Source organism: Micrasema longulum, unplaced genomic scaffold (assembly GCF_059751315.1).
Source record: "Micrasema longulum isolate JH-2025_06_02 unplaced genomic scaffold, ASM5975131v1 h1tg000311l, whole genome shotgun sequence".
Lineage (NCBI taxonomy): Eukaryota > Metazoa > Arthropoda > Insecta > Trichoptera > Brachycentridae > Micrasema > Micrasema longulum.
In genome coordinates, this window is record NW_028277515.1 from 1,059,874 (window position 1) to 1,072,382 (window position 12,509).

General features: G+C 30.6%; 1 protein-coding gene across 1 annotated transcript in view; it reads right to left on the minus strand.

Annotated features, from left to right (window-relative positions):
• The window catches only part of LOC148282602 (uncharacterized), a 372,381-nt gene that overhangs the window by 350,443 nt on the left and 9,429 nt on the right, over positions 1–12,509 (minus strand). The window contains exon 2 of the mRNA XM_088224858.1: positions 8,139–8,249. Within this exon, the coding sequence (XP_088080984.1) occupies positions 8,139–8,249 (111 nt within the window). The remainder of the gene's footprint in view (positions 1–8,138; positions 8,250–12,509) is intronic.

The window sequence follows — 12,509 nt, forward strand, 5'->3', positions numbered from 1 at the left end:
AGGAGATTGACATAAGTCTGATAAGTGGTTGACGCGTTCACCTACCACGCTTGAGATCCCGGGTTCAATAAGTGGCAAATGGCTATAAAAGTGGTTCTTCACTGAAATGGGGCACTGTCCCTGCACTGACACCTGAAGCGTAAGATTGATAAATTTAACTTATATGTAATTTAATTGATTCAGAAACGCTTCAATTTAAGTATCAATGCAGTGTCTTATGCGCCACTAAGTGTGGAAAGGGAAATGATTACGATCGATTTAATAATTAATTTTATTGTGTATTTATTTCCCGCTTCCTAAATATTCTGCGTGTGTAATACACTGCTAAAACACCCTCGAAGTATACAGCGAAATAAATCGGGGGCCAATGTTCTACGGTCATAGACACCATCGCTCCGTTCGCAGGTACAGCTCCTAACTCTTCAGATAAAACAGCGTTCTATTTATCTTTCCTCCACCCTGCACTTAACTGTCCGTGGGTATTTTTATGGTCCGTTAAGGCGGTCAGATATGGAGGGAACTGCCTCGCGTAAGAAGTCGAGAGAAGCTTAAGACTTGAAAGTGTTTTTCCATAAGGGAGAACCAATTCCTAAGCAGGGACGAGGATTGTGCAAGACACATAAGGATCATTCTTTAGAGTTGCAAAGAAGGCTTCTTTATTTTATGAAAAAATAAATCGCGCCCTCGAGTGCGAAAAAAGCTAAAAAAAATTAGTTTTTTTTTTAAATTTGTAGATAACGTTGAGAATCAAAATTTATATTTGTAAAATATAATGTTTGCTTATGAATTTATTGCTTTTTTAAACTTTCGTCGCTTAAATAATATTACGAGTACTATTAGTAATAAAACGTTTGATTAATTTGTAAGGAAAAGTTTGTTCAACATTTTCCCTTATTTTCTATTTTAACACATTACCATATTACCATTTATCATTTTGTATTAAAATGATCTGATTCCTAATTGTTTTCATATTTGAACTTTGTAGACTTTGAAACTAAGTAACCGAGCGAAAAATGTAAATCAGTTTGTGCTGGAGCGGGGTTCGAACCTATAGACCTCTGATCTAGAGTCCATGACACCACCACGGAAAACACATTACTTTGAAAACAAAAAATCTTACTTATTTCATTAATTTTCTTTTTTATAAAGGAATAACCCGCCAAGCCTCTATTTTAGAGGCTTGTCAGCAGGTGGAAAAGAGGGAATATGGAAGAAGGTAATGAAAAATTCACCACAACACCCAGACCAATTGAGAAAAAAATGGATATAATAAACTTTCATGGATATAATAAACTTATATATATGAACTTAAATAAACTGACATAAACAAACTTATATATTATAAACTTATAATATTCTGAACTTGAGAAATTAACTCCATGTAACTTCGCGAAAATATAGCAAATTATAAAGATATTATAGTTCACCGTGGACTTTGCTATGTATTGTATTATATAATGTTCTTATTAAAACCTATTAAGTGAAATTAGCTTATTCTACCTGCCAGATAAACTTACCTTATAAAACACGTAATTTATATAACTAAATACAACGCAAAATTATGACAATTTAATAAATCAATAAAATGATACCAAAAATAAAAAAGTAAATCAAGTCGGTTGGGTAATTATATTTAATCAGATTAGACGATAAAATATTAATTCCAAGCATGGATTGTGAGTTAGGAGGTTGATTTATATGACACAAGAACAATAACACGTGCAAATAGTGGGAGAAGCCTTCCCTTTACACAGAGAAAATAATAAATATAATATACCTCAGTATATATCTTCAGTTCTGTATTAGATTATGTATAATACCGGTGCGGTGTATTGCTGGGAGCGGCGTACTTTGTATTATTATTATCTTGTCTGTAAAAAGGAAATTGAATTATACTGAATATAATGTACGTGTACTACCTATGTATTTGTTTTAAGCGAAAACACGTGTTATTTAGGCATATTTTAGGTTTCCGTAAGGTGGTTATACTTGTTTATTAAACTTTTTGTAAATGTAAATAATTATAGTAATATTTTTGTTGATTCTTGAAAAAGGTCAGAAAAATGATCAAAGTCAAAAGACGTTGATTTAATTTTTACTTATCCATTAAAAAATCCTTGAGCTTAGACTTACATCTTTGGGAATAAAAAAATGTCTGATAAATACGGCGTCTGGGCATCAATACAGTCTATTTTCCGTCCGCCAAAAAGGTCGCCAACAAGCCGCGAGGCGAGTTATCATTTTCGCTCTGGAATTATCTTAAAATTTGGCCGATTACATCAAAACGCGTTTTACGAGTTTGTCAGTCAAAAACTAACTGAGCGTTTAAATTGACAGATTAATTATAAACATATCTACTAATCTAGGGAAAATAAGTTGCAATTATGTATTAAAATTATTTGATATTCAAATATTCCGTGTACCGATAATGATGAGAAGTAGATTGTCGACGCCCGGTGCACAAAAATGACAACTATCATTTAAGAATGGTTTTTGATTCAAACTCATGGCGAATTATTATAAACTATCAACGCTATGGAGGTTATCAAATAACCCCAACGATAAGCTGTGGGAAACGGCGAGTTAGTTTTCCACGTAGTTTATAGTGCCATACCGGCGAGGTCTGCACAAACGGGGCACATTTCGGGAAATGGCAGATATTGCATTAAATTCCTATAATTTCCCCTACCGTGAAGTGCGCAGTTGTGCAAATGCACCAAGAGTGCCACTTAACTAAGTTAGCGAACCTGCACCGGCGGGAATGTGCAGCTAAATACTGACTTACCTACACCTGTTTCAAATCAGTTAAAGGATAATTTGTTTGCAAATTTTGTCCGAGAGCAATATGCTGAGACTTGCAACCAATGGACCCCCACAAAGTTGTATGTTAATGCAGCGCTAAATCGACTCTGTTATAGCATGATTAATAATAACCATAGGTTAATTGAAAACGGGTGTACAATATCATATAAAGAGTATTATAGTCATTTTAAAAGGAAACCTTGAGAAGCCGTATTCATTTTTCTTCTCTGTGCCAGTTATAGTTTTAAATCCATAGATTACATTGAACGCTTCTATAGTGTATTGTTTATTACGTACGCTTTAAAGCCTTAAATTAGATCCCGGGGTTGCTTTACCATAAGATTGACGTAAAATTCATTTTCAATTTAAAAATACTTTTTACTCAAAGGTATTTTTTTTTAAAAATATTTCATATATTCTGAAGACTAGCGGACGACTGTTATACATACATATGTTGAGATTTATACGCTGCAATTGTTGATCAAATGCAGTGCCATGGGCACTATTACGTAAAGTCAAAAATAAGATGGATTAAAAAATATTTCTTAAATCTTTTTGATATGTAGTTTATATAAGATGGTGTTTTATGTTTCTTATACAATAATGTTTTCTTTTTATTTCGGATGTATTAATTTGTATGATATTACGTATTGTCAAAAAAATGTTTTTTTTCTTATGTACTGTCCCAAATGAGTTTCTAATAACTCCTGGGAGTATAATATGTAATTTTTGTATTTTATGTTTTATAATAAATAAAAAAAAAAAAAGGAAGCTTTATTTTTTATTTATTTTAACATTCAAAATTACACTCGTTAAAATATTAATGATTAAGGCTTTTTAGGCTGTGTCCGTGCCAAGCCATAATAATTAACATTAAATAGTACATAGTAAAATTAATTAGATTAATTTTACTATGTACTATTAAATTAAATCCAGAAAAAATAGGTTAAAGTGATAAATAAAAAATTTCCAAGGAATACATTTTTTAAAAAATAATCAGATGTAAATATTAAAATGCAAATTTCATCATTGAAATTAGTATGATTATCTGAAGAGGATAGCTCTAAACACTGGGTATTTTTATTTTACCATTTTTTCTCATTTAAATTGCATTGTTATTTTTATTATCGTTCCGTATACCTTGAATATATTATTTTGTAATGTATAATACATAAACGTATTAAATAAACCAATTGAAATTGAAAAAAATTGAAACTAATAAAAAAGGAATAACTAATTTATACCTCGAAATTACTAATAATGAACATGTTACAAATTTAACTAAACCAAACAATTTAGAATACCCACATGACTCGATATTATTATTCAAATGTTTGTACATGGTATGTAAATATATGGTAGGTACTTGTAAATATACCTAACGCTGATAATGATGTCCCGCAAATCATTTCACAGTTTGAATATAATATTATTACAATAAATTTTTAAAAGCACATTGCCATAATAATTGTGTTCTATAAAACTAAAGCAGGTTCTCTAGAAAGATAATTTATGTTGCTATTATTCACAAGAAAGATCTTCAAATGGAAAGAAAAGAACCAAAAATAAACCTACATAGTATTTTATGTAAATATGAATTATTTCACGTGTTTGAATATATCTTGCATGTATATAAAACAAACTTTAAAAAAAAAAAACTTCACACCGAAAAATCTTTAGACTTCGTGGTAGCTAAAATTATAAAGGTAATTTTTATATAAATACATTTATTTCTATTTTTATATATCTGTACACTTTTTTTATCTTTATTTTCTATTGACTATGTTTTAACTTGAATTATAAAAAAAAAGTTTTATTTTGTTGGTTGGTTGGAAGAAATTACCATTTGGCAATAAGCCCGGCAATAAATTATGTACAAAAAATTAAATTAATAAAATATAAATACAATTAAAAAATGGTACTTTATATATAATTTTAAAATGCTGTTCTGCAGCACATAAGTAAAAAGAACGCCCAGTATTAAATGACATTATAGTTTTTGATGAATTGTATTTATGAGAAATTAATAAATCAAAAGTTTAAAAGAAAAACAATATCATCCGTACATTGCTAAAAGAAAAAAATATTTTTTTAAATATATTTCTGATGATTTTTTTAAATACAAATAATACATGTAGAAATTATTTTAACTTGTAATTTAAATCATAAAATTACAATATCTTCTGTACATCTATTTTTAAATAATAAAGGAAATATATAAAAAACGTGTTCAAAACTGCTTTCAGTAAAACGGTTCTTTCAATTGAAAATTGTATCATTAATAAAGTGCTTTGTAGCGCAGTTTAAATGCAAAGAAAAACTTTACCGAGATTTTAACATCTTAAAAATTAAAGTGCAATTTAAAGTACGCTCTGTGGCAAAAATTTTACCACCATCATCCTGTGCTTCCGTTTTTTGCCATAGAGTCTTTTTTAAGGCTAATCACCACTTAAAAGCGCATTCTCCGTGGGCTAATCCCCCGCCCAACACCCTGCCCTTGACAGTTGCCATGTCCAGGGCTAATTTTCCCTAATGGGAGATTTATTCCACTTCCAAGTGTTGTTATATTATAACGATAGCAATATTATTTTTGTGAACAATATTAATACATATACTCGTATGTACGTAGATTTTCACGGTAAACTTCATGAATGTGTACGGCATTTTTTGGCTGATCCCCAATTGATTGATTGAGACAAAATATTATAATATATCAAGCACTTTGCTATTTAGACTAAATAATTAACAAAAATGTAAGGTATATTCTGGAAAACAAACAATCATACTGCCGTTTCTCTGTAGGGGTAAGCGGAGAGTATAGAACGCCATAAAATTCTATCTCATCATACCACTCTGTCTCGCTTTTTCTATATTCAAACATCTTCTTATCCACACGTGCTCTATACGAGTATTTTTAAACCAACGCAGAACTTTTTTCTTGATTTTGTCGATAATGTCTCTGTCTTACATAATCCACGAATATCAACATTTTTGCATTCATCGTACATAGTTTTTACTTATGGTGTACTGAAAAAAAAGTGAAATATAATATTTATAATAAATTAATTAATATCATTATTTTTTTTTCTTATAAAAAAAAATGGTTAAAAACATTTATTTTCTTATAAAAATTAGTGGTGAAAAACAAAGTTGTTTTATTTATTTTATTATAATAAATAACCAGAAAGTTAGTGCTTCATATATAAACTTATATAATATTTATGTTTATTTTAAAACCGAATCACATTATTTACAATACCACCATTTTTACTGAATGAGACTGTGTTGATGATTTTTAAACCGATCCACAAATTATACGCCTTTGAATTTTTAAGAATTTTACGTTAAACGGAAACAAAATTAACTTATGTCATACAAAAATTACAACTTGTATCATCAACATGGGTTTAACAGGATAGTTTTTAGATTAGACCAATCAAATTAAGTGCTTTTGGATTGATGAAAATAGTGTTTTGGTAGATATATATTTTTTTTAAATACAATTGGTTTTTCGTCCAGAAGAATGTATTGATTTGCAGGACTTTCGAGTCATCAAACAATAAATCTGATAAAAGCGTATAAAGTAAGAAAACGCAGTATTAGAATAAGCAAGCTATAACTCAACCTATTAGCGCAATGGTTGAATGAAGTATCCCATTGTATTGCGGTATAAAAAACAAAAAAGACATCTCCGCAAACCGGGGATTCCCCAATATTTCCTCGCTTTCCCGCGATGAGGTGAAATTGTGCGAATGAGATTTATTATGGTCTCAAATTCTTTCTCTTTGTTGAATATTTTATTTTTCCCTTACTGTAGTAAATAGCGAACGCGAACGGCGGCGGCGGTTACATAAAACTCCTACCATGCTAATGAATTAAAACTGTCTTTTTGGTTGTTTCTCAATACAAGTGCTAGCCGCGGTACTAAAAGGCTTTTTACGTTTTTCGCAAGCATTCTATTCGATTCAATTCGCGAGATAAATCCTTTGAAATGTGAAAACCGTAAAAAAAAAATTTAAGGATTTCTTTCAACACATTTATAAACGATATTACATTACTTAAAATGAAGTTAATAATATTTATATTTCGTTATTTACATTAAAGAAAACTGATTAATTTTAGGATAAACACGGAAATTTATAACAGCAACTATATCCTAAGATTACATTAAAAAAACCTATTTAATACGTTGTATTTTTTTATTTAATTTTAATAACGAAAGCATAATTATTAAAAAAACATTTTTTTAATGACTAATTAATTATTATTTTAATATTAAATGTTTTACTTTACGTATATACTAATTATAAAAAAAGTATCCAAACTATTTAGAGAACTATTAAATAATTCTAATATTTGAGTACGGAAAACAAAGAATTTTAGTCAATTTCCAAAGGTAAAACATCTGTATCTTAGAAGATAAAACAAGGGAGTACATTTTTGCCGTTTTGAAATAGAGAATACAGAAAGTATGGCAATAAGCTATACGTGAATAAAACACCAATGCCCACTTTCGTCATAAAATAATATTTTTGAATGTTGAAATAGAAATCTTAAGTCCACATTATTTGAATAAAAAAAACCTCAGTAGTCTTAGATATGCTATTTTAATGTGTACTTTTGATATAAGAATAATGATTGTTTTACATTGAAATTTCTTTAAAAATTGAAATTATTTATTTGTTTCAATCATGTTATTGAAATCACACAATCACACAATCACAAAATATTGTATCATAAACATTTCGTTCAATGTGACTCTGGTAGTTTATACTTTAAGGTATAAAATTATTATAGTTATACAAACAAGCATCAATAAAATTGCATATTCACCGATTTTTACATTAAAAAAACGATGGGAGGAGGGATATTTTAATTTATAAATTTGGTAAAATTAATTACCAGTTGCATCGTTTCCACGACATATTCAAGACTGGTATGTGTGTAATCACTCGTGTTTTATTTTTAAAAATCATTACAAAAAAATTTCGTCAAGAATTTTCACTAAAAAACTGTTATAATTTCAACGGACAAAATTTTCGTATAAGTCTAGAACTGGGAGCTGTTTTTTTCCAAAAAAATATAATCAAAGCACTGTCAGAGTTATTACAATAAAAAACCACGAAATGAATACTGACTTACAGCTTTCAACCTAAAACATTAAAACAATTGCATAAACAGAGATGTTGTTCGCTCACCCAAGATTAATAACTTAATCCCTAAGTTGAGTAGCGCATAAAAGTTTCAAGTTTGAAATGCAAAGCTTTGCTCATATTTTATGACTATTTATAACAGTAGCTCATGTCAGAACGAAGCTGAATAAAGAAATATCTTACCTTGGACAGCTGATGTTGTAGTCTGGCAACTGCGAGTCTATCTTTCTGGGCAGACAGGGCCTCTGCCTCCAGCCGCTGTTCCAGCAGACGAATTCTGGCTTCCAAAGCTTCCTGAAATTAAGAAATTAAGGGGTTAGGAAAAAGTCAAAAACAATAAAAACAAACTTTTTTATCGTTTTTTATATAAATATTAAATATAACCAAAATTATTAACACACAATAAAAGTTTACAATATAATAAAAGGCAAAGTAAAGTACGTAAAGTCTGTTCATTGTTACAAGAATTTTCAAAACAACAAATCAGCCGCGTGATACCCAAGGGAGAATAGCCTATTTCACACATATTGTCTTAATCTAAAAGGCACGGTAAAATAATAGTCCATTGACATTTATTAGATTCGTTTGTACCTATTGAAATTTTATAATATATATATATTTGGTTATTTTTTTTATCAATAAAATATTAATTAAAACGTCTCGGTTAATATATTATTTGAAAAAATAAAAATTCTAGAGTTTACTATAATTTACCATGACCATTTTCAACGAGTTGTTCATAACTCCCTATTAGGAAATGGAAATCAAGTTGAAGTAGAGTGGTGTTCGAACCTCGGACCCCTGAGTCGTGAGTTCGCAACACTAACCACAGTACCACAACCCGATTCAAATAATACAGAAAAACTTAAATCAAGAGATTTGATGATAATTTTATCAAAATCATTATTGAAATTTAGTGAGTACTCGCAGGTGAAAATTCTCCAAAAGGAAATCGACTGGAGATTAGTCGGTCTCATTGTGTACTGGTTATTGCGTTTACCAGGCATTAAACAAATAAATCATTGTAAAATAATATACATAGATCAACCGTATTGTATTTTATCATGTCGTGTAGATTTTTGCCGTAGTGTGTAATGGGTCAATCATGCGATATCACGCAGTGGGCTCGTGGTTTTTACGTGCACAGCGGTCTAGTCTCCGTGAATGCACGGTAGTAAATCCCCAACAGGAAATACTATTATTAGAAAAAAAGAAAAGTTACAAAGAGTAACAGAATATTTATTTAGCTTTAGAAATTATTATTTTTAAATAGTACGCATGCTTCCAACTTATATTATGTTGTATCCTAACTCAACACAGGGCTTTAGGTTTTATAGGGTTTGGGATACGTGACTTTTTTTACAAAATGTTTGTATCTTTGTAATAAAAAAAAAAAAAATTTTAAAAGATGAAACAGATAAATTATTACTTTGTTAATATAATTTACTATCACTAGGTTTCTGTCTGTTGATCTAATTAATTAAGACAACTATATTCTGGTTATCTTCGCTACGCCCGTGTAGGAATGAGTACCTATCTACTAGTAATAAAAACATCAAAAAAAAATATTTAGAAAATATAAACAGTAACCCACACAATAGGCCTATTCAAAATTGCAAATAAAACATTTTTATCAACATACCACGATTATAACAGTATTGATGTTCATTCATAAGATTCGCTTGTTAGTGAAATATTTTACAGTATTTGTCTCGCTCAGGAAGAGCAAAAATAAAGCATTAAAAACCCTAACGATAAGGTTCGCACGATAACGCTTGACACGAAAGATAAATCTAACACGAGTTTCGCATATTTTCGTTGTCTGCCATTTTAAATTGTTACTGCAGCGTGTAAGTAACGACAATAAATGAATGTTTGTAGAGGACCCTCGCGATGCAATCTGTTGCCTCTTTAGCAACCTTTTTCTAGCAATGACGCATTACTAGGAAGCGTCCACCCCAACCCTATACAGAATTTTATTTGCATTGCCCACATTCCGTCTCTGCTTCAGGGAGGAATCTTGAAAAATTAAAAACAATGAAAAAACAGCAAACCAAAAAAACAGATTTTAAATCACTTTGAGACTAAATTTGCCACGTTTTTCTTAAATATACTTGATCACATGCACATTGTACAAGAGGGTACTGAAATCACAACGGTAATATATTACATTGAATGTACAGTATTTCCTTTGTAATATTTTTTTCATAGGCGAGTACCTACCCATACATAAAAAGTCTAATATTTTAGATTTATGTATATATTATTTATTTTTCAAACCTACCTTTTTTATTTAATCATTGATTGTATAAGCACATAAGCATAAATTTATTTTCAGGAAATATTTATTATACTAGAGTTAACTAGAGGATAGGTTTTTTAAATTTATTTCGTCTACTACGCACATAGAGAATGAAAAACTATCTTGAGCCTCCAAAAATTTTAAGCTAGCACAAAGAAGATTAAAGAAAAGCATTTGAGATGTCGATACATGAAAACATTCCATACCAGCGAAGCTTGAGGAAAGTCTAATTCTGTCTTGAATGCACTTCAACAAGTTTGAAAAGATCAAACCAGACGAGTACCTTCTGAAATACTTTTTTTCAATCAGCCATCGCCTCCCTTGACCACCTCAATGCCTCCCGATTTTTTCTGGGCCTTTAACCGCTCCCTTTGAAGGCCTTCAGCGCCCACAAAGGGGTATTATCGCCCACTTTGAGAAAAACTGCACCAGACCATTAATTTTAACCTTAATTATTTTGGTGCAAAACATTAATTTGGTGTCTCCTTTGGTTAGGTTAGTATTTATCTCACATAGTTCAGTCTGTTCACAAATGGAGATTTTTTGTAAATTGTTGGACAATTTCCATAGCACCATTTTAGTAAATATCCCCTCAAGAGCGCTAAGTTATAAACACATATCCTAATATGTCGCCTAGCTACAGAGCGCATAGACGGTAAAATATCTAACCGTCATTTACTATTTTTTATTTGATTGTGAAGCGTTTTAATTAAATTAAAAAAAATCGTTAAAAATGGGAGTTAGATTGCAACACATCCTGCAGCTACTGAGCGCATGCACGGTTGGAATTGTAGACCCCATCCACAAAATTGTAGTATTTGGTAGTTGATAAAATTTACACATGAAAACTGGGTCACTAATAGTCTTGCAGCTACATAGTGTATGGACGAGAAGAACTCTAACAACTTAAAAATGATTTCAATAAATTTACAACAAATAAACGTTGAAAGAGTATTGAGTCTTTCAAGTATTTTATTTATTTAACTTTTTGTACATAATGTTATTTGTACATTGGCGGGCTTATTGCCAAATGGCAATTTCTTCCAACTAACATATAAATATAAATAAAATATAAATAAACGTATTTGTTTATAAATGACCTTAAATAAAAACTATTACTCAATGGGAAAAAGGAAAAAAATGAAAGAAAAAAGGAGGTGAGATTAAGGAAGAGAAAGGAGATGTTTCTTCAGACGTGATTTAAACAGAGTTTTTTTTTTTTTTTTCACCACAACATGCCAGGAGGCCTAATTACAGTGGTGAATTACATCACAGAGCACCCAGGCTTGAGAAAAATCACATTTTAATTTTTGTGTTCTCACCGGGAATCGAACCCGGAACCTTCCGTGCGTGAGTCAAGCGTCTTGACTACTACACCACGGAGGCCGCCGAGATAATGTAGTAACATCTTTGATGGTGGATGGGAGATGATTCCACAGTCGAGCCCCATGAACACTATATGAGTTAGAGAAGAAGGAAGAATTGTGGATGGGTATTAAGAGAGTGCCTTGAGAATAAGAACGAAGAGGTTAACCATGAACTGATAAGCGTTGAAATTTTTTACGCAGGTATATAGGAGCGTTAGGACTATGAAGTACATTGAACAGAAGTGAGAGGGAGTGATAGTCTCTCCGCTGTCTAATTTTGAGTCATTTCAAGTGCGTACGATAATCAGAAATGTAGTCATATTTCCTAAGACCAAAAATGTACCTTATGCATGTATTCTGAAGTCGTTCAAGTTTATCGAGTTGCACACAGCTTAAATCAGTCATGGAAACATCAGCGTAATCTGGGATTGGTAGTAGTAATGCTTGTACAAGAGTGCGTTTAGTATTTTTGCAACCTTCTAAGTGAGTGTAGACTGAAAAAAATTTTGCGGCTTAATTCATTAGTATGAGCTCGCCAGCATAGATGTTCATCCATTAGTACTCCTAGATTTTTTACGGATTTCCTGTATTGAATATTGGTACCATTGCCATTAAAAGGATTAAGTGAAGATATATCCAGCTTACTAAGAAATTTTTGACTACCCGCAAACATAATTTGTGTTTTAGATGGGTTTATAAGTAAACCATACTCTTTTACTGGTGCTCTCAGGCCTGCGATGAAGATATAGTTGTAAATTATCTGCATAGATATGATATGAACAATTGAGACATTTTGCTATCGGATTGTTCATGATAATCGGAAGAGTTCATGATAATATATAAACAATAAAAAACTAAATAAATGAAATACTAATTTAGCATTAT